Source organism: Callorhinus ursinus, unplaced genomic scaffold (assembly GCF_003265705.2).
Source record: "Callorhinus ursinus isolate GAN/ISIS: 27379988/994484 unplaced genomic scaffold, GSC_fseal_2.0 scaffold4, whole genome shotgun sequence".
NCBI classification, from domain to species: Eukaryota; Metazoa; Chordata; class Mammalia; order Carnivora; family Otariidae; genus Callorhinus; species Callorhinus ursinus.
Genome location: NW_027397066.1, coordinates 171,836 through 198,682, shown reverse-complemented (window position 1 = coordinate 198,682; position 26,847 = coordinate 171,836). Strand labels below are relative to the sequence as shown.

The following is a 26,847-nucleotide window of genomic DNA, read 5'->3' as shown; positions in this document are numbered from 1 at the left end:
GAAACCACCAGTATGACCTCAGGGGAGAGCGGCAGACAGGCACACACAGTCCTTCGAGGCCTGCAGAGAGGGGTCCAGTCGCCTTCTCTGGGGGCGTTCCCTGGTCTCTGGTGGAGCCCAGAGGATCGCAGACCCCTGGTGCCCACCAGCCTCACCTGGTGCCAGTGTAGGCTTGGACCAGCAATGGGGGCCCAACCCCAAAGATGCCCCCTCCTGGGGCTCCCTGCCGCCGACTCCGGGATCCAGGTGAACACGTGATAGCTTGACATTCGTAAGATGAATGAAGTAAACCACTTACCAAAAGGAAGCAAGTAAAATAGGCAAAGTCCGTTTCTTTCTTTGAGTTTACTTATTTATTTGAGAGGGAGAGACGAGAGAGCAAGAGAGTGTGAGCAGAAAGGAGAGGGAGAAGCAGGCTCCTCGAGGAGCAGGGAGCCCGTGGCAGGGCTCAACCCCAGGACCCCGAGATCACAGCCTGAGCCGAAGACAGACGCTTGGGCCACCCAGGCGCGCCGACACTGGACTTTTCTTTCAAGTTTACTGATCTGAAACCCATGAGAGAATATAATTTTGGTCATCATATTTTCAGCTCCAGTTTTCTCAGATTTTCAAGATTGCTGTCAATTATGTAACTTTTACAAAATAAAGTTTTGGGCATAATGCCCCCCGCAAATTGTCTCTCATGGGTAATTTCATGTGTCTGCGTGGCGGGGCCCTGGGGTGCCCAGAGTGAAATTACTCTGGATGTGCCTGTGGGTGTTTCTGGATGACAGCAGCATGCGGTTTGGTGGGCTGAGCACCCCATTGCTGGTGCGCATCACTCAAGCCCTGGAGGGCCTGAGTAGGAAGAAGGGAGGAGGGAGACGGAGCACGTCCGGCCTGACACCTGGGCTGGGCACGGTCCTCTCCTGCCCTTGACGGCAGTCACTCGAGTCAAGCAGTGACGCGAGCAGCCAAGACCAGCACGGGCTGACACCACCAGGAACTGATAACCAGAACCAGAAGAGGCCGGCAAAGGCCCAACCCCGGTTAAACTCCTTTAAAAAGGGAGGACTTTTGCAGCAGGTGCCGACTCTCCAGATGATGACCCTTTCATGTCTGACTGTATTAGAAAGGCGACTGCCACCAAAACCTCTGTCCAACTGACCTCTGAACAGGGCAGAGGCCTCCGCCCAGCCTGGACATAATAAGCACTTTATGCAGAGCGCTAACCTGCACTGGACCAAGTCCTCATCCCAACTGCTTGCCCACAGGCCAACTTTGCATTTGGTTTGTTAACATCTTACCCCTTGTATCGTTTGTTGTGTGATTTTTTTTTTTGTATGTGCTCTGGTTTGTGTGAGGTATATGAAGCCAAATTAAATGTGTAGTGAAATGTCATTGAATTTGGAATCCTAAACCTGCTTTTATCTTGCTTTACAACTGAATAAAGCTGATGTTTTGGGAAAACACAGCCCGTGTGCTCCCTAGCGTGCTCCCGACAACACACACAGATAGTGTATGCGTGTATCTTTTGCCGCTTCTGCCCTCTAGAGAACCCCACTAATATCCCAACAGGGAAGTAAAATACTGTCAGTCCACCCACCACAGGGACTAGCAGGTTCTTTTTCTAACAGTGTTTTCATTGGCACATGGAGCTCTAAACCAAAGTGGGTTCTCACTCCAAGCAAACAGATGAGTGGCGTGGACGTTACACTCATTCCCGCCAGACCTTTGGTACCAAACACTGAACCAGCTTCACTGAAGTTGTGCAGATCCCAGGGCTGTGTGAAGCAGAATGATAAGGTGGTTAATCTGTGCGGGTTCAGGACAGGGTGAAGCAGCGAACAGTGTGGGGGCTGTGGTATTTCTCATTACGCTGTAGTACCTAACAGATCCTCTATCTTATGCTTTTACAAATGTTTTACATTATATATAAAAAACCCTAAAAAACCCCAAGAAACCAAATATTTTAGATTATAAATTTTAAAGAATTTAAAGAATTTTAGGTAAGTTTTTCTTTTGCTTTTATTACAAGCATATAATATTAATTGGCAAAACACTGAGTACAAGCTTCACTATCATAAAATCAAAACATTTAAGCAATATTCCAAAAAAGATTTTAGACAAAAACTAGCCACCAATAGTACAAAAATTACACACCAACACAAAGCATAAAAAATGTAAACTTTTAAATTAAACAGTCAAAAATATGTATCTGCGTTGTCATCTCAATAAATTGCGACACGTGTGACGATCAGGCTAATGGCGGCTCACACCCCTGGACCCTACATCATTTGAGGAAAAATGGTTTTCTTAGACCCAATTAAGTTGTCAGAATAGACATTTACACTAATGCTACACACATTTTAGGGGACACTCAAACTTCAGTCCACCCTTCAGATGCGCTCATGGACGTGGTGAACCACGTGATGCAGGCGGGGGTGGGGGTGGGGGGGTGGTTGCCTGGGCAGAGCCTCCTTGGTGGGCTGGTGGCTGGCCGCGCCACACGTGTCCCTGCGTGGCAGGGACAGGATCTTTGTGAAGATTATAGCTAGTCTGAATGATGGTTTTCTAATCTACGCATCCCAAGTTACGTAGTTTGTTTAAATACCAAGGCAAACGAACACACTGGCTTATCACGCTAGGGTCACACGTGATGTGGTGGACTGTGAATGACTTCCTGAGGAAACAGAGAAACTGGATTTGTTCTGATTTAGCTATCTGCGCTGTTTACTTTCAACGTCTTGAGAGTGTATCTAATATTCACGTATAAAGTGGAAATCAGCTGGCTCGTTCCTAGAACAATCAATCCAATGACACATTTTAAATTGCTGTAAAATGCCCTCCTGTGTGCTCTGAGGAGAAAATGAAATGGATTTCTCAAGACTTCACTACAAGGAGGCATCAGATCTGCACGCCCCAGAGGGCTCGCCACCGTGGGAAGTAGGGCCGTCCCAGGCGTGGTCGATACACGGTGGTGCATCCAGGGCTGTGAGCGCGCAGGGTCTGAAACAGGAGACCCAGGGCGGCCACACACCACTTCACGGCTGCCTGCCCGGTCACGCACCCTAAAATATTCTCGCGCAGGGCACACACACACACACACACACACACACACACACACACACACCATCCCCAAACAGCACTCTTATAACAACAGGGAAAAGAGAAAACCAAATAGCTGAATGTACATATCTTGAAATTCCACCGACATTCCCTTTCGATTTAGCAGAAGAGATGTGACATTACAATTTAAACAGATGTCTAATAAATGCATCTTGGAACCTATTGCACAAAAGCATAAACAATGCTCTTCATCCATATAAAACAAAACGTACAAATTAAAAGCTACTCAAAGTAAAAAGAAGAAGCTTGCAAAACATGTCACAATTTCATTTTATATGCCTGTAAATAAAGCTGGACCACGGAAACCAAACAATTGGATGGGAAAATATGATAGAAGGCTTAAAATAGAATAAATAATTTTATAAAGTTAAGTTTTCTTTTTTTTAACCCCCCAAATCTTAAATTCAATATTATATATTCTATCTGAATTTTCTATCTTCATGAAAACTGCATTTAGTGAGACTGCGTGCCAGGTAGCAGGTCCCACTGCGGTGACAGTGATGCAGGAAGGTAACTGAACAGGACTTGTGTTACCAGCGTAAACAGTCGTGAAAACCACATCACAGGAACTCCGTCTGTTAAGAAAGAAACTGATCCTGGCTTTCATGCTGGAAAAAATGAAACTCAGCCTTTTGAAGTGAAATGAAAGTGTGCCAGTGGGGAAGGGACCATGGAAGCTGCCCTGGGGCACAGGCTCTGGGCTCCTGTCGGCCAAGGGGCAGGGGGTCCCTGGGGCCGTCCTGCAGTGAAGACAGTCTGCATGAGGAATCTTAGAAAAATAGGTACGTCTGCTGCTGAGGTTTTGTCAGGTTAACACGATTACAAAAGGGGGTCACAGGAGGGTCAGCAGCCAGCCGGTGGTGTTAGCCAGGCTCCGACTATCTCTGCCTCTCTGTGTATCAAAACTCCACTTAGCACCATAGCAAATTCAAGTGATTTCAAAGATAGCTACAAAGTTACAAATATATATGATGAGATTACCACAGCGATACTCAGTCTAATCTGAACCGTGAGCTGATTTTGTTTGAATTTGGATGCTTACACTGTTGAACCCTCCCCTCCTCCACCACCCAGGAAAATACCCAAGTTCCAATGCTACACCTAAAACCGCACCAGTGGTTGCAGAGCGTGTCAGCAGTGACGTGTATGCTGAGGTAGACAGGTGATATTTACTCATACACGACTACTCATTGAACCTCGTGGAGCAACTCTAAGACAGGATTTGGATGAACAGCAAGCTTAGCGAACTGAACATGGCAAACTGGGAGTTAATGGGCTTCAGGGAGAGGTGAATGTTGACCAATTCCTAAAAGAACCTGTTTTTAGGTTTCTAAAAGGCCTCACATTAGAGTCACTTGGACTGAATTAATTTGAACGGTTTTCTTGTCACCAAGATTAGGTCTTACATATATGGAAGAGGAAGCAGAAGAAACCCAACCGTAACTTTCAAAGCAAAGTGAGAAGAAATCCTAGTCAGGATGGTGACATACCCCATGAACAAAGGAGGTGGGCGGTCACGGACACCGGTGCTGGCGGCCCCCTGGGGGGTGACTGAGGAGGAGGGGGAGGAACCCAGAGCTCGTGGACAAACAAGGACAAAGACGGACACAGAACCCCAGGACAACACTTTCACGGCCCCGGAGAACGGCTGCTTTCTCCTCCTGCCTTTACACATTCCGAGTTACTCTTTTAAAAGGACAGATACTTATGTGCTGGCAGAGTTTATTCACTAATTCCACAAAAATATTAACATGTGGGAAGAGAAAGGGGTTAACAAGGAGTGTGTTGCCTGCGACTGGCATTTCAGGTCATTATGGAACTGAAAATGCAATCAGCAGGCTCCTCTGCTTCCGGGAGGGTGCGCCTCCCCGACAGCAGCCTCAGGTGTGGGCGGCCGACGCAGGGCAGAGCTGTCCACGGGAGGGCGTGGGCGGCCGGGCTGGGAACCGCAGTCTGCACGCCCTCCTCTGACCCACGGTGCCTTCTCAGGAAAACCCCCACACAGTGCCACCCCCCGCTCCAGCACGATGAACACGGGAAAGAATTAAGTAGGGAATTTAAGTGGCAGCCCTGAACGATCAGAGCCCTATTTAATACCAGTAATGTTTAAGAACATGAATGACTCTGCAAACCAGCATTAAGCCGGCCAAGCCACCTCTGGTCTACCCTGCGGAGCTGCGTCCGCGTCTGGGGAGCAGCGGGGTGGGGCCCCTCCCTCGCCTCAGGGCCACTGGCCCCACTGGGGCCTCAGCCTCGGAGCCCAGAGTGACCGGCCAGGCAGGGGGCGAGGCAGGGGAACTGTTGGCTTTTCATGGTTCCTAACGTGGAAAATTAAATACTGTGGCTAACTCATAGTATTAATGGAATGCTTTTAAATTAACCCTTTATATACCTTCTAAGTCTTCAGGAAGCTAAAGGCAACATAAATATTGTCATTCACCATGAAGAGATATTTTTCAATAACTTAGGAAGGGTTCAGTAAACGTACAAGTATTTTTGAGGCTTATCGTGAACCCTAATTCATAAACGAAACGGAAATGACCAGATCTTCAAGGCCTGGAAAGCAAGTAGAGGTCGTGTGGCCGCTATGTTTACCATCTAGTCTGTGAGGGGCGCCCTTCGGCCGCTGAGACTGTGAAGTGTTTCGTCTTGTAACCGTGGTGCTGGTAGTGTCTTGTTGAATGTGAATTCTCTCATACAAAAGTTATAAATACTCTCTATTCAGAAATCTGGTCCCCACGACACCCGCAGGTGACATGGCGGTGCAGCGGGGCCCGGCCCGGGGCCGAGCTCAGAGCAGGTCCATCTTGGGTCTGTAGTGCAGCAGGAGCGGTGCCTTCTGTAAGACAAAGTCAGAGCATGGCGCCTGGTCACAACCGCCAGCAGTGCGGACAGCCGCCCTCCCTGGGGCCCAGGTGCCCCGGGGCCTGCACACACCTGCGGCCCCACCCAGTCCCGTCGGCTTTCACCCCCTTCTCCGGGCTGCCCCCCAAGCAGTCGGGGTCCTGCCATCTGCGTCCTGCATGGGGGGGGTCACCTTGGCCAGGAGGGGCGGTGCTCACCCAAGGACCCCGTGTGGCTGAGGCACTGATCATTTCAGAATGACTGCCTTTCACAACAGTCCTGTGACAGTTACTTATTTCTAAGCTCTTGGTTGAAAATATGCACAGAAAAGTAGTTGCCATTTGTAGCCGACTCTGACGATCAAACAATCCAACCTTTACAAAGTCTTACCTTGAATCTCCACCTCGTGACAACCACAAATTTGAGCGTGTGGTCCTTGCCCAGAATTTCCTCGTTGCATAAAATGTCCAGCTGGCGGGAGAAGAAGGGTTCAGTCAGGGCGCCAAGGGCATGGCACTCGGCACCCCTGGCCTCCGGGCTGTGCCAGCTGTCAGTCACCCGTGGGTGACGTGTCCCGTTTCCAGGTGGCACAGGTGGGGAGTGCTCGGAAGGCCCCGCCCCAACCCAACTGAGGCCTGAGGGGTCCACAACCACCATGCCCTGCCCCCGCCAGGGCCCTTGGCTGCGGTCACCACTGCACCTGTCTCCCCACCTCCGTCAACTCTTGGCTGTTTGTCCCTCTTACCTCAGTGGAAAAAGGAAACGGGTTCTTCAGATGGTCTTTTTCTTTTTTAAAAAGACTATTTTTAGAGCAGTTTGAGGGTGAGAGCAACACTGAGAGGGAGGTTCAGAGAGAGATCTCCCATGCGCCCCCGTCCCCCCACTCTCCACATCCGCACCAGGACGGGACATCTGTGACGGTGGACGGGCCTCCACGGACACGTCATCACCACCCAGAGTCCACAGATGACCGCGGGGCCCCCCCTGGTGGTGCACATTCTGTGGGTTTGGACAAGGGCATCAGGACAGGTGCCCACCACCGCAGTGCCACCCCGAGTTGCTCCCCGGCCCCCACATCCCCCGTGCTCCACCTGCTCACCCTCCTCCCCCCAAACCGACAACCGCCGATCTTGGTGCTGTCTCCGTGGTTCTGCCTTTTCTGGGATGTCCCACAGCCGGAATCCTATTGTGTCTTTCCCTCAGTAATGTGCATTTAAGGGTCCTCCGTGTCTTTTCACAGCTTGGGCGCTCGTTTCTCGCGAGCATGAGTAATAGTCCATTGTCCGGGTGCAGCACGGTTAATTTACCCACTCACACACTGAAGGACGTCTTGGTTGTTTCCAGGTTTTGGCGATTATGAATGAAGCTGCTATAAACATCCGTGTACAGGTTTTGGTGTGGACATAAGGTTTCAGTTAATGCGGGTGAACACCACGGAGCATGATTGCTGGACCGCACGGTGAGACTATATTTAGTTTTGGAAGAAACTGCCAAGTTGTCTCCCACCAGCTGTGGACGGGAGTTCCTGTTGCTCCGAATCCTCGCCAGCTTGTGGTGGTCAGAGGTCTGGATTTTGGCCGTTCTGGAATGGTATCTCATTGTTTAATCTGTTTCCCTGATGACAAATGATGTTGACTCAGATGGTCTTTTAAACTTCTCCCTCAGGACGAGGGGAAAAGGCCCCTGCATCTGCAGGAGGGCTGGGCAGCGGGGCACACAAGGGGCCACGTGGGGCTGGCTCCAAGAAGACTGCCTGATGCCGAACCCCACCTCCCCCAGGCAGGCCCCTCACCCACACCGACCCTCTGGATGACCTCACCTTGACCCTGGGCTCCAAATGGCAGCACACACCACGGATCCCAACCTTGACTTGGGGCCCTGACCTCTTAGTTCACCTTCCACTCTGCACAGGCAGTGGCCACAGCAGCCTCTCCCCAGAGGCCATCCCCCCAGCGCACAGCCCCGAGCCCTGCTCCCCCAGCAGCCCCACCAAACACACCAGCTGCCCTGAAACCACACCCTCGACTTAACCCGTCAGAGTCCTGCCTGAAAGCCCGTAGGCCCATCCCTCCGGATTCTTCTGTCCTCACAGCTTTCCACTAGTTCTGCGTCTCAGACCTTCTGCCTCTCTTCGTGTGCATCAACAGTTCATTTCTGTTTTTGTTTTTTTTAAATGTGGTAAAATACACATAAAAGGTACCATTCTCACCATTTTCAAGTGTCCAGTCGGTGGCAGGAAGCACGTTCACACTGTCGTGCAACCGTCCCGACCCTCCACCTCCAGAACTTGTTCGTCTTCCCAGACTGCCCCCAGGAAACACTAGCTCCCCATCTCTCCCGTCCCCAGCTCCCCGACACCCACCATCTCTATGATCTGACTCCTCTGGGGACTCACGGGAGTGAGACCATCCAGTGTTGTCCCTTTGGGGCTGGCTCATGTCACTGAGCCCAGTGTCCTCAGGGTTCACCCAGGTGGTGGCAGGTGCCTGCACCTCCTCCCTGTTTAAGGCTGAATAACACTCCATCGTGTGGATTGTTGTCCGTTTTATCTATCCGTCCGTCCATCCTTCTATCTGTCCATCTGTCTTTCCATCCATCCGTCCATCTGTCAATCCATCCATTCGTCAGTCTGTTCGTCCACCTTTCCATCTGTCCGTCCATCCATCTATCCATCCATCATCTGCCCATCCTCCTGTTGTCCATCCATCCATCCTTCCGTCTGTCCATCCATCTGTTGTCTGTCCATCCACCTTTCCATCTGTCCATCCATCCATCCTTCTATCTGTCCATCCATCTATCCTTCATCTGTCCATCTGTCCATCCATCCATCCATCCGTCCACCCGTCCACGGACACTGGGGTGCTTCCCTGTCTCAGCTGCTGTACATGATGCTGCCGTGAACATGGGGGTGCTGGCCTCTCATCCAGACCCTGCTTTCCATTCTCTGGGGAACACACCCAGACGTGGAATGGCTGGACCATGGGCTCATTCTGTGCTTAGTGTTTTGAGGACCCTCCACAGTGTTTTCCACGGTGCCTGCACCATTTTACACCCCATCGCCCCCCCCACCTCCCACACAGGTTTTGTTTCCCCATGTCCTTGCCATTTTTTATTTTCTTGTTATTTACTCAGTTTTTAATAGTAGCCATCCTAATAGGTATGAGGTGGTTCTCACTGTAGTTTTGATTTGCATTTCCGTAACAACAGTGACACTGAGCATCCTCTCATGGCTATTGGCTGTTATGCGCCTTCTTTGGAGAAATGTCTAAGCCCTTTGCCCATTTTTAAATCAGGTTGGTTTCTTTTATGCTGTGTTTTAGAAGTTCTCTATATATTCTGGATAGTAATCCCTTATCAGATGTATGGCATGCAAATAATTTCTCACATTCTGTACAAAATTTTTTCATTCAGAAAGTCCAATTTGTCTATTTTTTTTTATTTTGTTGACTGTGACTTTGCTGCCCTATCCAAGAAATCACTGCCAAACCCAGTGTCATGAAGCTTTTGTCCTGTGTTTTCTTCTAAGAACTCTACTGTTTTAGGTCTGACATTTAGGTCCTTGATCTAATCTAAGTTAATTTCTGCATATGGTGTGAGGTAGGGATCCAATGTCAATCTTTTGCGTGGGGATATGCAGTTGAAAAGACTATTCTTTCCCCATTAAGTGGCCTTGGCACCTTTGTTGAACATCACGTGACCACATACACGAGGGTTCATTTCTGGGCTCTCTATTCAACTCCATTGATCTTGATGTCTGTCTTTATGCCAATATCACACTTTTTTTTATTAGTGTAGCTTTATAGTTAAAGGTTTGAAATTAGGAAGTGAAGGTCCTCCAGTTTTGTTCTTTTTCAAGATTGTTTTGGCTACTCAGGGTCCCATGAGATTTCATAAAATTTAGGATGCGTTTTTAAATTTCTGCAAAAAACATCATTGGGATTCTGATAGGAATTGCTTTGACTATAGACTGCTTAGGTACTATTAACATTTAACAACGTTAAGTCTTCCAATCCATCCACTTGGGATGTGTTTCCATTTATTTATGCCTTCTTTAATTCCTTTCAGCAATTTTTGTAGTTTTCATTGTGCAAGTCTTTCACTTCCTTGGTTAATTCCTAAGTATTTTATTCTTTTTGATGCAATTGTAAATTGAATTTTTTTTGTAATTTCCTTTTCAGATTATTCATTGCTAATGTACAGAAATGCAGCTGATTTTTGTGTTGATTTTGTGTCCTGCTACTTTGCTGAATTTATTCGTTAGTTCTAATGCGCATGCACACGCGCATGCACGCGCGTGTGTGTGTGTGTGTGTGTGTGTGTGTAATCTCTGGGATTTTCTACATTTAAGATCATATCATCTGCAAACGAAGATAAATTTTAATTCTTCCTTTCCAGTTTGGATGTGTTTTATTTTTCTCCCCTAATTGCTCTGGCTAGAACATCCAGTACAATGTTGGATAGAAGTGATGAAAGCAGCATCCCCACCTTGTTCCTGATCTTAGAGGAAACGCTTTAAGTCTTTCAGCAATGAGTCTGATACTTGTAGTGGGTTTTCATATATGGCTTTTTATTTTCATGTATCTTCTATTCCTAGTTTGTTGAGTTTTTTTTTTTTAATTATGAAAGGGTACTGAATTTTGTCAAATGCTTTGCAGACCTACATCAGGTGCTTTGCAGACCTACATCAGGTTGAGATGATCATGTGGTTTCCCTCTGCATTCTGTTGGTGTGGCATATTACATCAATCAATTTTTGTATGTTGAACCACGCTTCCATTTCAGAAATACCCAATTGGTTGTGGTGTATAATCCTTTTAATATGCTGCTGAATTGTTTGCTAGTATTTTGTTGAGGATTTTTGCATCCGTGTTCATCATGGATGTTGGTCTATAGTTTTGTTTTCTTACAGTGTCTCTGTCTGACTTTGGTATCAGGGTAAGGCTGGTCCCACAGAATGAGTTGGGAAGTTTTTCTCCCCTTCAATTTTTGGGAAAAGTTTGGGAAGGACTGGTATTAATTCTTCTTTGAATGTTTGGTAGGATTCACCTGTGAAGCTGCCAGGTCCTGGGCTTTGCTCTGTTGGGAGATTTCTGATTATTGATTCAGTCTCCTTACTAGTCGTAGGTCTAGTCAGACTTTCTGTGCCTCCGTGATGTAGTCTTGTTAACTTCTGTGTTTCCAGGAATTTGTCCATTTATCTAAGTTATGACAATCCTTTTTATTTCTGTAGAATCAGTAACAATGCCTCTGCTTTCATTTTAGATTTTAGTAATTTGTCTTTTTTCTTAATCCACTGGTCAAATTTTTGGTTGTCAAATTTTATGTTTTTTTTAAAATATGGTTTTTAAAGATTTTATTTATTTATCTGAGAGAGAGAGAGAGAGAGAAAGAGAGAACATGTGGGGGTGGGGGTGGGGCGAGGGACAAGCAGACTGAGCTGAGCTGAGAGCCCGACCCGTGGCTCGGTTCCCCGACCCTGAAATCACACCCCAGGCTGAAATCAAGAGTCAGAGGCTTAACCAAAGGAGCCACCCAGGCGCCCCATCAATTTTATTGACCTTTTCAAAGAACTGCTGAATTTCTCTCGTTTTTCTGTTTTCTATTCCACTTATCTCTGCTTTAATCTTTATTATTTACTTCTTCTGCTAGCTTTGTTCTTTTTCTAGTTTTTCAAGTTGTAAATTTAGGTTGCTGATGAGATCTTTCTTGTTTTTAATGTAAGTATTTATAGCATAAATTTCCTCCTTCGCACAGCTTTTGCTGTATCCCACAGGTTTTGGTAAGTTGTATTTTCATTTGTCTCGAAGTACTTTCCAATTTCTCTTGGATCCATTAGTTGTTTAACTGTGTTGTTTAGGGGCGCCTGGGTGGCTCAGTGGGTTAAGTGTCTGCCTTTGGCTCAGGTCATGACCCCAGGGTCCTGGGATCGAGTCCCGTATCGGGCTCCCTGCTCAGCAGGGAGTCTGCTTCTCCCTCTCCCACTCCCCCTGCTTGTGTTCTCTCTCAAATAAATAAATAAAATCTTTTTAAAAAAGTATGTTATTTAATTTCCACAGTTTTGTGAACTTTCCAGTGTTTCTTTTGTTATTGATTTCTAACTTCATGCTGCTGTAGTCAGAGAAGACACTTCGTAAGATATCTACCTTTTACAATCTACTGAGGCAATTTGTGTCTGCCCTCCTAAGGACTTTTGTCACTGAATTTAGGGCCCAGCTGGATGATCCACGATGATCTCTTCATCTCAAGATTCTTGACACATTGACAAAGACCTTTTTTCTAATAAAGTCATATTCACATGTTCCGGGGGTTAGAAAATGGACACATCTTTTGGTGGGGGTCATCATTTAACCCACTATGGTCTGCCTTCTGGTCCCTCAAATCTACATCTGTCCCACATGCAAAATATATTCACCCCATCCCAACATCTTACCGTAAGTGTTGCCACCTCAGGAGGGCTCCCCAGGGACGTCTGAGCCGAGATACTCACCCAAGTTTCCATCCACCAACCCCCTGTGCGTACCAGGGGTGCTGGCTTTCATTTAATTCCCGTCATTTACCACAAAGTACCTGAAAGTATCTCACCTACCTGCCTGCCCACCTGCTTCACCCCTACCCAGCCCAGCCAGTCCCACCTGCTTCACCCCTACCCAGCCCAGCCAGTCCCACCTGCTTCACCCCTACCCAGCCCAGCCAATCGTCCACCCGTTGGTGAAATGAAAGAACAGAGTTTCTCTTCCAGAGGAAAGCGTGCTCTGCATCTCACCCTCCCTGCCACCCCACCAGCTTCCCCTCCTGTTAAGGGGGCTCCCCCTGCTCACATCTGGCCCTCCCTCCACTCTCTTCACCACCACGTCCCATCACGCTATCTGGGAGTGCGCAAAACAGAGATTTTTTTTTTTTTCTGATTTGAAATCTCCAAACAAAGATGTAAAAACAAAAAAACCAAAGAACTTTAGAAGTATCACTTTCACAAATGAGAAATGATTTGTTACAGTTTCCATCTGCGGTACAACTATTACCTCGTTGAAAGACGAAAGGTTAAGTTTTTTGGCGATGAACTTCTTCAGGTGCAGCACCGTTGCCTGGGCCGAGCAGCGGATCCACTTCCGTTTCAAGCCCCTCAGTTTGCTGCTGTTGCATTCCAGGCAGATGCTCACCTGTAAGAGACAGGTACGGCTGGCAGCCAGCAGGGGCCCGCCGCGTGGCACTCTGAGGCTCTCTCAGATGCCTACTCACTCCGGGAAATGCCACAGTGCTGACCTGGTGAAATCAGAATCTGTTTTGACTTCAACACTGTGGAAAAGGGTTTTACTTTAATCATTTTATACACGTTATCCTAAAATCTCTGTTTACCATTTTGTGAAATATAATCTAACAGTGTTAATCCTGTCTTATCAACATAGTACTTCAAAGTAAATCTGAGAATTATTTACTCATTGTACACACGGCACTGGTCTCGGAGGGAAACGGATGCAGACTGCCACCCCCCCACAGGCTGTGCTGAGCGCTCCGTGGGCATGATGAGGAAGGACACACAGCCGGCAGAGGCAGCGCCCCCGGCTCTGCATGAACGCACCGAAGAAGGCCTTATAAAGGAAGCAGCAGGATGCCTGGCCTTGAAACAGGACGGCAAAGGCACTAGAGAAGAAAGGACTCTGGGCTCAACAGAAAACCATAAGCAAAGGCACAAAGTTTGAAAGTTCAGTTACCTCTTGGACAACCAACAATTCAGTGGGGTCACAGAACATGGTGTGTGACAAGGAACCTCAACATAACTAACTAAAAGCGATTTTGGGACCAGGGGGTGCCTGGGAGATGCAAAAGGAAGGACCCGCTCAACACAGCACTCATGAATGAATAATTCTCCAGTAGCAGCCACAAAAAATGGCACAATCAGACCCCCCAAAATTCTGATAAAAGAATTAACAAAGGAGGGATGCCTGGGTGGCTTAGTCGGTTGAGTGGCCAACTCTTGATTTCAGCTCAGGTCATGATCTCAGGGTCGTGAGACTGAGCCCTGCATCGGGCTCTGTGCTGAGCGTGGAGCCTGCTTGAGATTCTCCCTCTCCCCCTGCCCCTTCCCACTGTCTGCACGTTCTCTCTCTCCAAAAAAAAAAAAAGAAAAAAAAAGGAATAGAGGAATTAAAAACAAAATACACTATGAATAAAAAACAGGCAGGTATAAAAGACAACCAAATACAATTTGTAAAAACTCAGTCGGTGGCTGAGCCACAGATTAGTCTCAGCGGAAGACAGACCAGTTTCATGAAAGATCAACTTGAGGAAATTACCTAAAAGAAGTACAGACAGCAAGAGAGCAATTAACATAACAAAGAAAAGGTAAAAGGGGGAAACAGACAGGGATCTAACACGTGACAGAGATTCTGGAGGAAGAACGGGGAACAAGGGAAAGGTAAATTTAAGAAATAACGATTAAGGATCAAAATGATGGAGGACATAAACTCTCAAATTTAGGAAGCAAAAGAAATAAAGGAAACCTACACCACACAGACGTGGAGGAAGGAGCCAGCGGGTAGTCCTCCAGACGAGGCCGCTGTGCCTGCAAAGCCCGGCAGAAGGTAAGCAGAGAAGTTACCACTCAAGGGCACAGATGAAATGAACCATCTGTGAGCAAAACAAAAACCGACGAGGAGAGGGGACCCCCGTAGGCAGGTGAGCTCGGGGGCAGGACGCCCAGTTCCATCTAGATTGCTCAGGGAGTGTGGCAGGTTGGTTTCTAATTTTTATTTGGAAGAGCAAAGGGGCATGATTAGTCAAGATGATTTTGAAGAAGAAAAATAAGGGGGTATATGCCCCATCAGAAACCCTTACCTGTTAAGGTAAAATAATTAAATAATTGTAACTCAGTAAATTCCCTGTGGTTTTGGCATAAGGGGAGACAACAGCAGTGGAACAGAGCAGAACCAACCCAAGCGTGGGTGGAAACCCGCACGTGGTAAGATTCTAATCAGCCAGGCAAAGAGGGCCTGTTCACTGATGCTGATGAGCCAACGGGTCAACCCGGGAGGAAAAGAGACTTGACCTCTCCTCCAGCTACACACAAATCACCTGCTGGTGGCTTATAACCTCACTGTAAAAAGTAAAACTTTAAGATATTTTACAAGAAAACATAGGAGAACATACTTACGACCTTGCGGTGGGGAAACTTCCTGAAATACGAAAGGAGAGCCTCGAGGCCGTGCACGGTGACCCAGGACAACGCATGAGGGAATGTCAGACTACCCAGCACACAAAGTCCACGACAGAATAAGTAATTTGATAAAGAGTGGAGGCACCGAGAGAACCGAAACATTTGGAGAGACGCCCAACACCAGTGGTGCACACACACGAAGACAGGAATGAGGACAACGATGAGGCATCACGTCTGGGAAGAGCCCCTCGGAGACCCGGAGAGCCAGTCAGCCCCTCAAGCGTCCGAGCACCAGAGTGACCAGGACACCAGACAGAAAGGTCAGTGAACAATGCCCCGGTGCTGTCCTGTGCACACAGCACACAGCAACACTATGTGCTGACATTATGCATCCCCAAGTTCTCAGAAATATAACTGTGACTGAAAAAAGTCAGTTGTAGAAAGACACATGTTCTGTTTCCTATGGTTTATGGCTACACACACAGATGTAAATATAAACCCAGCAATCCAGCCTAGCACACAGTTCTCTGTTCACGGAGCGTAAGAGCCCCAAGCCCTGTGTCCTCCCCAGGTCCCCAGTGTGTCCCACAGGCTCACTTTCACACATGTCCCAAGCCAAACTCTGGCCACCCCATGCCACCCCACTGCTCGAGCCACAGAGGCTGCCTGGTTGCCTTCCCATCTGGGGAGCCCTGGCCTCCCCAAGCTGAGCCTTCTGCCCCGTAGGCGGGCCACACCCACTCCACCGCAGGGCTCCACGCTCACTGCCTCCTCCCTCCTCGGCAGGCCTTGCTGTGAGGCCCTGCTCCACCCCACCCTCCCTCCCTTGCAGATGGCTGCCTGCCTCCCCCGGCTCACCAGCTCGGAGGGGGTCGGGGCCCAGACAGGGTGGGTGCTTGGGGTTTGCGGGATGGTGCCAATCCCCCCACCCCACTGTCCCACAGGGCTGAGGCTGCACCCCAGCCACCAGCATAGCACAGGCGCATGCCACATCCCACAACCCACACACCTGGGAGGGCAGGCATCTACAGACTGGGCCTGGCTCCTCCTCTCTGGGGCCTGGACACCACGCCCAGCTATGCTGGGCTCAGCACGTGCTTCCCAAGTGAGCAGTGAGTGGGGATGTGGCCATGCTGCCCGACAGTTCAAAGCTCTCACTAAGCCCTCCTGTGGCTGTTTGTGCAGGGACCCCCACAGGTCAAGGGCACCTCTGGGAACACTGGACAGCCCATTTGCTCAAAAGCAGGCAGAATGTGGGCCTTATAGGAGGGTCAAATTGTTCTTAAAAGTAAGTGTATATGCTGATTTTCTTATGTTTGCTTTAGTGACTCAGCAGTGCTCCAGAATCTGCTCTTTACTCCAGGCCCACCTGGCAGCAGTCCAGGGTGGGCACGCTCATGCCCCACGGGCAGAGAGAAACCTGCTCTGGACAAGGGTGGGACCAGGGACCAGGGCAGTGGGAGCAGCGGGAGGGCAGGGTGCTGAGCCATCAGGGTGTCTGAGCAACACTTCCAGCTGACCGAAACGTCACAGTGCTCCATGAAGAATAAATTCAGAATAGCGCCAGATACTCTAATTCTCTGCTGAACAAACACCTAGGGCTGCAGCCCAGCCGCGCAGTAAACCCTGACAAGCATTGAGCGTCAGTGTCTGGGCCCGAGGACTTTGGCCTGCTGGCGGACTGGGATTTGGGGGCTCATACTTCTCTTAGCTGTTTTTCTTTTTCTTCTGCTGATGCTTGGTGTGAAAAGGGCACAATTCAGTCTGGTCATCTGAGTGACAGGAGAGGGAAGGGTTTGTCTTCAAAGTTATTCTGAATTTAGAATTCGATACCCAGCCACATTATCATGCAGACACGCACGGGAAACATGGAGGGACTCAAAGTCCGTGATGCACACACCCTCTCTGGAAAGAAATGAAGAGGGATGCCCGCCCCCCCAGAGGAAACACAGACTCCACAAAAGGGAAGATGGGATAAACCCAGCAGTATGAGCAAAAAGCCCACAGAAACTCATACTACCTTTTGTTAAATCTAAATAATTATTGGGGCACCTGGCGGCTCAGTTGGTTGGGCGTCCGACTCTTGGTTTCGGCTCAGGTCCTGATCTCGTGGGTTGTGAGATACCAGAGTCCGCTTGAGATTCTCTCTGTCCCTCTGGCTCTCCCTCTACCCCTGCATGCACGCTCTCTCTCAAATAAATAAATAAATCTTTTATTTATTTATTTGACAGAGAGACAGCGAGAGAGGGAACACAAGCAGGGGGAGTGGGAGAGGGAGAAGCAGGCTTCCGGCAGAGCAGGGAGCCCGATGCGGGGCTCGATCCCAGGACCCTGGGACCATGACCTGAGCCGAAGGCAGACGCTTTACCGACTGAGCCACCCAGTGCCCCTAAATAAATCTTTTTAAAAATACTTAAAACCTGATTATTCGGGTTTTTCTCCTATGTTCTTCCATAAGGTTTCAGTGGCTTCATTTAGCCTCACACAATTCTTGTTAGAATATTTCTAAGTTTTTATTAGTCATGTGAATAAGGCGCCCCCATGCCTGAGATTACTAACCTTATTCCCTAATGAGCAACAAGTTCCACCAGTGTCCCCGTTGATGGTCTTAGGTTATGCCAGATAACGGTGTGACACGAGAGGGACTGCATTCTGCTCTGTCTCACACACACACACACCTCTTCTCGGTCTGTGTCCTCAGTGTGTGCCCAGACTCTTCAGAACCATGCTGAGTAACAGCTGATGATGTGCACTTTCTTGTCTCTCTTATCACTGAGATGATGATTCTGATTTTGGTGTGATGACTGTGAGAGCTTTCCATAGGGTCCTCTATGGGAAAGCTCGGTAGACCGGGGTATGGGATTGGATCAAATGCTTTTACAGCATCTCTGCGATTGTTTACTTCCCCTTTCTGACGTGGCGTACACACACAGATTCCTCAGTATTACCTTGTTTCTCGTCCTTTTAATACATGCCTGGGCTGACCTTCTTTGCTGTAGTATGTGCACATGCACAGAGTCACGCCTGGCCCTGAACTGTCCCACCTGGGGAGCGGTGTGCAGAGCGTGGACTTCCGTCTTTTTATATTTAAAATGTTCTATAGTGAGCATGTATTACTTTGGCAACTGAAAAGGAAAGGTAAAGAAGGAAAAACTACAGAGGCGTGCTGACGCTTTAACGCGTCTACTCCCTTGGCTGCTCGGCCTTTCCGCTTTAAGTGGAGGGAGGCCCGAGGGGAGAGCCCGGGCCTGTGCGGCGCAGCGCGGCCGCACGGGAGCGGCGTCTACCTGCTCGTCACTCCTGTGGTAGTCATTGTCCTCCTCCGGCTTCTCGTCTGCGGCTTCTTTGTGCGAACTGTCATCTGCTTTGGCTTCACCTTTGAGCAAAATCAGAAGATACCGTATTATGAAATCCAGAATGTTAAACCATTAGTTTTTTTAACTGTACAGCATGCTCAAAATGCTATAAAAATTCATTCATGTAAGACAGCTGCACCTTCAAAAGGATGCGAAGTCCGGGAGAGCTGGTCCCCAGAGCACCTGTTAAGACACTGTGCTCCTCCAAGTGATTGCAGCTGCTCCTGGGCCTGTGAGTGTGCGCACGGGGGCACAGCCGGCAGAGGCTGACGGGGATGGGGAGAGGGGCAGAGGAGCCACCCCCGCAACCCAGTACCCCAACGCTTAACATAGCAACTACCCACTAGGCATTGCAGGGCTCCTACAGTCTTTATCGCTCCAACGCTACCTTTAAAATGAAGACCCCGTTGTAAGTGAGTGTTTCAACAGACAAGATCCCTGGCTTCCCAAACAGCCCCCAAATGCCTCCCTCTGCCTCCGCAGGGGTGTAGCACGCAGATCCTGCCCTTCCTAGGGGCCAGACAGGACCTCTCCTTTCCTCTAACATTGTTAGAAATACACAGGGTGGCCTAGAAACCTCTCCCTGTGGTCACTAGAAAAACACCATGGCATCAAATATTTGAGTAATTTGTTGTAATATGTACAAACTAATTTTATACTGGAGCAGGGCAGGCAAAACTGAAGGGAAGCCTCAGGAGGCCCACCTGCACTGCACCCCGCCTCCAGGTACTTTTGGGGCCCCCTCTGTCTCTGGCCCGTTTCTCAGCTCTGCCCCAGACGTGATGGAGAACGTCCGATCCCAGACTGTACTACAGACTGTGGAGGTGGCACAGGGCGTCCCGAGAAAGGGGCTCACCACAGAGCCCACTCACCGTTCCGATGGGGATCTAGGTGCTGTTTTGCAGAACAGGTCTCCCCCTTGATATCTCCAGGCACTTCCATGCCTAACTTGTGGTAGAATTCCCTCTGTTTTCTCATTTCCGCTATTAAAAATGAATATACATTCTTAATCTTAAGGCAGCAGTGGATCACGTGAAAATTCTGTTCACAAATGTCATGTGAAGAAAACAACAGATCTGGACTGGGGGTTCCGACGGCTGCCACCCTCAGAGCCTCAGAGCATCAAAGAAGATTGAAAATAACAATACTCCATGTCAGGAAGATACCAGCATACAAATGATACTGCTGATGCACCGGGACCTTTCACAGCTACCATGACCACCCAGGGGTGCCCGGCGGCGGGTAAAGAGTGCCCCCTGGTGTCTGTGGCAAGCCATCACAGCTGGCTGAATGCTGGGGAGGCAGCGGCGCGGCCCCTCCGCCCCAGGCAGGTTCCCTCGGGGAAGAGAGGCCAGGCCACCACACTGCCCTCTGGTCTCCTCCTCAGAAGCGAGGTCAGTCAGCTTGTTCCGCGTGGTCAGCAGGCCTGTCACTGCTGGCTGCCCGCAGAGTGGGGGCCGGGCTGTGAGACGGCAGGAGTGGCAGTCTGAAACCCCGATTCTGACAAGGCAGCTACTGACCACTACTCTGGAGCGTACGCCCGACAATGAAGCTACTAGTCATTGCTCAGGGCCACACGGCAGGTAGCAAAGAAAATTTAAACCCAAGTTGCTCAAGCTAATAACCTACAAATCACACTATGAAACATACTTATGCGTACCTGACTCCGTAACACTTTGTTGCACTTTTTCCCTGCACATTTGTCTTCCCCCGTGCATCCGAGCTCCAGGGCCAGGAATACGTCTTGGTCACATCCTGGACCTACACTGACGCTTCACATGTGCAATCCCGCAGGAGTGCGCGGATGCAGGGGCAACAGGCTCAGGCAGAAAGTGGTCGCCCCTCAGAACGGAAGGGACAGCAGTGCTGGGACCAAATACGGCCAAGTGCCAAACCAGAAGACTGGTCTGGGAAATTTGGGATCAGCTTGGAAAGAAATCCAATAACCATATAAAAGCTAGCTCAGAATAAAGGTGTGAAATGCACTGCTTGATGGTGAAAGACCATTCCCACCAGGTTCTCCAAGGACAGTGCAGTCCTGCCGGTCAGTGCGAAAGAATGCTCATCTAATGTGGAAATGAGGCAGCTTCAAATACCTTGTTTTAATTCTCAATAAAAATTTTTCGCCTATCAGAAGGAAAAGAAGATTGAAAATAACAATACTCCATGTCAGGAAGATACCAGCATACAAATGATACTTGTGGTAAATTTTCAGCAAGGTAATTTGCTATTTAAAACTATTTAAACACTTAACCGCTGGCCCCCCAAATTCTGCTGGTGATCTACCCTAAAGCAATAACCACACTAATGCATAAGGACAGAGGGGTGCACACAGTCGCCGGAGCCTTATTCACAAACCTGGAGGGCTAGAAACAGCTTAGATTCAGGGGGCCGGGCCAGCCAGAGGGCGAGGCCAAGACAGCCTCAGAATCCTTCTCAACACTGCATCCAAGATACCATCCACTACTGACAGAGTCAACATGTGAGATAAATCTAATTTACTTGCTACCCTGGGATACCGTGAAGCCATTAAACATGATACAGATCAGGGGCGCCTGGGTGGCTCAGTCGGTTAAGTGTCCGACTCTTGATCTCAGCTCAGGTCTTGTTGTGAGTTCAAACCCCACACTGGACTCCATGCTGGGTGTGGAGCTTACTTAAAAAAAAAAAAAGATACAGGTCACATATTTTTTAAAGATTTATTTATTTCAGAGAGAGAGAGAGAGAGAGAGTGCACGTGTGAGTGCGGGGAGGGGCAGAGAGAGGGAAAGGGAAAGAATCTGCAGCAGACTCCCCACTGAGCGTGGAGACTGACGCAGGGCTCGATCCCACAACCCCGAGATCATGACCTGAGCCGAAATCAAGAGTCTGACACGCAACCGAATGAGGCCCCCAGGTGTCCCAAGGTCATATTTTTGATGTGGAGCAAGCACCACAATATGTCGTGAAAAAGGCAGATTGTGTAGCATGATCTCATTTTTTGTAAAAATTACAAGTTATAATCCTGGTGTAACTAGGATGCTACGAGAGTCCAGGGGAGTGAGAAATGCAATGCTACATTGGGCATGAGCCAGTGTCCTTCCCTGGTGCTCTCAGCTCCTCAATGATGCAGGCACGTACGGGGTCCCACAGCCGACGTCACACTCGGGTGAAAGACTGCTTCCCCTTCCCACCCCACGCCCCCCTCCGGGATCAGGCACGAGACGAGAACATCCATGGGCACCACTTAGACCCAACAAACCATTCAGAGCGCCAGCCTGTGGGCTGGCAAGCATCCCGTCAGCAAACAGAGCAGACACTGGGGCTGTGTGAGCTAAGCAGCAAAACTGAGATATGACGTAGGCAGGTTTGGGACAGGGGCGAAGGCAAGTGTTTTATTGAAATAGAGTGCATTCTTGCTCTTATTATTTTGAATAAACTGTCATCTGTCAGATGAAGAAAAACAAAAGTTTTCACTTTACCTTCACTATTCCTTCTCTGATGCTCTTCATTCCTTCGTGTGGGTCCAAGTTTCTGACCTATCGCACCTCCTTCTCTCTGAAGAACTTCTTGTACGGTCTTGCAAAAAAGCAGGTCTACTGACAACAAGTTCCCTCGACCTCTGTTTTGCCGAGAAGGTCTCTACTTCTCCTCCCCTTCTGCAGGACACACAACTCTGGGTCGGTGATTTCTTCTCTCAACACTAAACACTGCACTCTCCGGTCTCTTTGCTGGCATGGTTTTGGAGGACAAGCCAGGTGAATTCTTACCTTTGCTCCTAGGTCTCGTGTTCCTGGCACTGATCCTGCCTGGTGTTCTCTGAGCATCCTGGGTCCGGGGTTTGGTGTCTGACATTAGTTTGGGGAAATTCTCAATCATTAGTGGCTCACATTATTTCTGTTCTCTCTCTCTCCTCTGCGTCCCGTGTTCCTGTTACGTGTACCGTACACCTTTGTGGCTGTCCCACATCCTTGGAGACTCTGATTTTTAGTGTATACCCTCTTTTATTTTCAGACTTGGGAGCTTCTGTTGATAGATCCCCAACCTCAAGGTTCTTTCCCACACAAGTCCTGTTACTAATCAACCTACCTGAGGCTTTCTTCGTTCCTGCTACTCTGGTTTTATCTCCAACATTTCTTTCTGCTTCTTTCTTAGGGTGTCTGTCCTTCTGCTTACACTACTCACCTGTTCTGGTCCATGTTGTCCATTAGAGAGCCCTTAGCATATTCACTGTTTTAAATTCCAGTCCGACGATTCTAACATCCCTGCCGTGTCTGGTTCGGATGCTTGTTCTCTTGAAACTCTGTTTCTGTCTCTTAGCAAGCCTTGTAGTTTTTTTCTTGTGAATCAGCTGTGATGTGCCAGGGACGAGGAATTACTGTAACCAGGCCTTTGGTGATGCGGTGAGAGGTGGGTAAGGGGACGACGGGCTCTGTGCTCCTCTGATTAGGTCTCGGGATCAGGGAGCTTAGGCCTCCACACTGAACTTCATCAGTGCTCCGTGGGAAGGGGTGGCTGGAGCTGAGCGGCTCCCCTTGCTCAGCTAGTTTCCCCGGGGCACAGGCCTTGTTGGAAGTATTTCAGAACGGCTTCTGTTCTTCCCCAGCTGGAAGCACTGAGAGACCGTGGCCGAGCTCCTGGGGGTGAAGCTCACGATACTGGATCTCCCTGCAGGTTTTTCTCTCTGAATTGTCCACAGGGAGCCTCCAGCAATTCCTCAGGCACAGTAGAGGTTTTCGGCCCTGTGCCAGTTCCCAGGGAGGTTTCTGCTCCGGAGTCTCTGCCCTGGGGAGACGGGGCCCCCATACCAGTCTCCAATCTTGGGGCAGCAGTTTGCCCTATGTCCACCCCTCTTACGATCTAAGAAAAATGGCTGATTTCTCAGTCTGTTCAGCTTTTTATTTGTTAGGACAGAGTGGCAACTTCCAAGCTCCTTATATGAGGAACCGGAAACCAGAAGTCATGAAATTTCAAAATACAGTAATAATAATTGAGTACGATTTTTTGTACTGTAGGCTACTAACAAGAAAAATGGACTCTTTGGGGGGGATGATATTTGATTGGGGTTAAAAGTTAGTGCTCCTTATCATCAAAACTGATCACACATGTTTGTCTCTACCGAGATTTTACACATTTTCATTTCTGAACATGTCTTTTTACACAGAAATGCTGACATCAGGCCACAAGCACAGGACTTTATGTGGCTCATGCGTCAGCGAGGAGGTGCTCACAGAACTCTGTGAGCCTCTCCTCCTGGTGTTGGCCCCTGTGATGCCATCACACTGAGGGTTAGTGGTTCCCCACTGAAGGGTGGACTGAAGCTCCACAGCAGCACAGTTAGTGGACTCTGAAATATGGAATGAGGTCGAGGTCCTGGGCCTGTAGCTGGAGCCCAGAAAACAAGCCTGCTGCAATCTGCACGGGCTCAGAGACCTCCCTCCTCCTTTCACTTCTGACGGCCTGACATCTGTAGAGCAGCGTGACCCCAGCAGGAGTCTCTGTTGTGGAGTCTGCATCTAAGTCGCGCTGCCTGACTTCATTACCAAACACTATCAAGTCTTTGGCAAAAGGTAACTTCTGAAGTCATTCAATGTTAAAGGTGCTTCGTTCCATTCTGAAAATTTCCTCTGCCCTTAGCTCCAAACTGCACACACACACTGCACCACTACTGAGCCATTAAGGGTTGTGTGGGAGGGCAAGTCAGGATGCTCAGCACCCCCCACCTTGGACAGAAACTCCGACGCCCAGGGACGGCAACATATGAAAGAGCGGATGAAATCTACTGCGGACTCCGCTGGCTCAATGACACAGGAAAGATTCACCTCAACAGCATGCCTGCTGATGAATACGACGTCCTCCAGACACCTTCCACTTTCACAGGCATGGTTTGTTCGTCCAACTGAGCATCTTCCTCATCCACACGCATTCTTACCACCACTGGTTGTAACACCTCTTGGCAGATTCCACCTCAGTTGTACTGAATTAGAAGTTTCTCAACCCCTTGAAGATATTCCCGCCTGCAGTTGTTCTGGGCTGCTCGGAGAGATTTCTTCTTTAGTCACTCCAAGCTCACCAAACGAACAGCTGAGCAGACTGGAGACACCAAAGCCAAGGAAAACCACTCAAAACCGCCTGCCTCGCTTTCTCAGTGACCCCTGATGGTGCTTGCAGAAGCTCCCTCCCTGAGAGAAGCTCGTTCTCTGGGTGCATTACCTCCCCTGCTGCGGTGAAGCAAGATTTAACTAACTTACCATCAGTAGACAGCTTTCCTTGTTTGCTAACACATGAGCCAATCAGAAACCCACTTTGACTGCAGCCTTATCTTCATCTTTTATTTCTGTGAAGAAATCCTGCTGTGATGAGATATTCCATTTTAGACTTTCAGTTCTTCCCAAAGGTTGCTTTCCTGTGCACTGGGAGTCCTGTGCGTTCAGTCTGGTGATGAGAGCACTCAGGAGGACAGCTCCGAAACAAAACCATGCACATTTCACTGTGGCTTCAAAGGGCAACATCTGGAGTCCATACTTTCCTTCTTACTTGTTTTGACATGACGCGTATGCACTGACAACAGAGTCTCACCAGGGCATACACAGCTCTCGAACAGCTGTTGAGCTGCAACTGCGTTTCTGAGATCTGCGTGGTGCGGGATGGCGAGAGCGCCCCATCCAGTCTGCCGCCTATCCCTGCTCGGCGTTGTGACGTGAAGACACGTGAAGGCAGGAAAGAGTAAGCATGCTGTATCCCAGTGACACTACTTATGGATGATGGAATTTCAATTAACGTAACCTTCACATCACAAGTGTTATTCTTTTGACTTTTTCCTAACCATTTAAAAGTATAAAAAGCATTCTTGGCTCATGAACCCTGTAAAGATAGGCAGCAAGCCAGATCTGGCCTGCAATTTGCCGACTCCCACTCCAGCCAGTGCGAAGAGGCAAGAGAAAGAAATAAAAATGCAGAACCCTTGGTCTAGAGATTCTACTTCCAGAATAAAGCCAAATATATTCACCCACACCCACAAAAGTATGCAAAAGGGTGTTCAGCGCACCCCCTCCCCTTTGGCTAAAGCCAAAGATGGGAACGTCCTAAGTATCCATCAGGAAGGAGTCCAGGAGGCAGAACAACCCACGCACCATCACCAAGACGGGCAGAGCTCGACGTGCTGGCGAGCATCTCTGTGCCCCACTGGCGGGAGGACCAAGCTGAAGGCCGTTTGACAAATTTTATAAAATGTGGCCTCCACAAAGGCAGATTTTTAAAAAATTATTTAAAAAGGAAACAACAGACAACTGAAAAACGAACCCTCCACCAAGAAGGCCTCACCTACAGGGAAGAGAGAAGCGGCTGGCATGAGGGCAGCGGCGGGAGTGGAGCCGGAGAAGGCGCAGCTCAGAGCGCCCGGACGGCAGCAGGTGCAGCCAGTGTGCTGCCCCACACCAGGTGAAGCTGGCTTGCCAGAACGGGGCCTCCACCTGAGAAATCAGGTTTGCAACTGTGGGCGCAGCCAACACAACGATGAGCTGCAGACTACCTGCGCCAAAGCCATTGTGCTGTGAAGGGTTTCAAAGCTGTGATGTTCTTGTGATAAGCAACACGTGGCCAAGAGTCTGAGAAACAGGGAAGCTGAGCGTCTGGTTTTCCGTCTCAAGGAAAGAAGTATGGTATGGTAGAAAAACAATGAGTCTAGGGATCAGATATTACTTTGAAATCCTGGACTGACTCACTATCTTTGTAACTTAGGAAAACTTCTCTAGGTCTCACTATCTTCACCTGTAAAATTGAAATAATACCACTGTGAGAAAAGAGACCCTGGCCCGAAGGGGAAACGGGGGCACACCCCCCACAGAGCAACTTGCTCAGTCAGCAGGGTCATTGTACTTGCACCATGTCCTTCCATTACAACCATGTCACAGGGCATCCCGCCCACGGATGGCACCCGGACTCTGTGGGGAGAGGGCCGGTGCTGCTTGGGGCAGGAAGTCAACAAGAGGAGCCCAGAACCCACCTGTCCGGAAAGCAGGGCCATTCCAGACTCCCAGGGTGGTGTCAGGGACCACCAATGGGAGCGCCTGAGCTTCAGAAAGGACAAGGACCCCCACATGCTGTGAACACCTGCACGTGTTTCCATCCACCTGACGGTGGCTGGAGGGGCCAGAAAGCCAACCCGGCATGCCGTGTACAAAGGAGACATGAGCACAGTTGTGCCTATCGATGTGAAATGGGCCTCAGGAACCCAGCAGTGATGCGTGGCTCTGCGGACGCAGTCTGCCCAGTACACGTGCCGGGCTGGGCCCCGGAAGAGGCAGGTTTTACTGCTTGTAATGAATCACAGACAGATGCTCTGCTGGTGTAGGGCGGCCAGGGCAACCCGACGGACAGGCTGGCTGCACCTGCTCAGAGGCAATAACCA

General features: G+C 49.1%; 1 protein-coding gene across 5 annotated transcripts in view; it reads right to left on the bottom strand.

Annotated features, from left to right (window-relative positions):
- Positions 1–1,989: 1,989 nt before the first annotated feature.
- Positions 1,990–26,847, bottom strand: part of PCGF3 (polycomb group ring finger 3) — a 52,787-nt gene continuing 27,929 nt past the window's right edge. For all 5 annotated transcript variants that reach the window (XM_073891287.1, XM_025887190.2, XM_025887188.2 and 2 more), the window contains 5 exons: positions 19,331–19,441; positions 18,390–18,478; positions 12,971–13,108; positions 6,343–6,423; positions 1,990–5,947 (listed from right to left, as the gene is read on the bottom strand). In XM_073891287.1, coding sequence (XP_073747388.1) covers positions 5,900–5,947; positions 6,343–6,423; positions 12,971–13,108; positions 18,390–18,478; positions 19,331–19,441 — 467 coding nt within the window. In that variant the 3' untranslated portion in view covers positions 1,990–5,899. The remainder of the gene's footprint in view (positions 5,948–6,342; positions 6,424–12,970; positions 13,109–18,389; positions 18,479–19,330; positions 19,442–26,847) is intronic.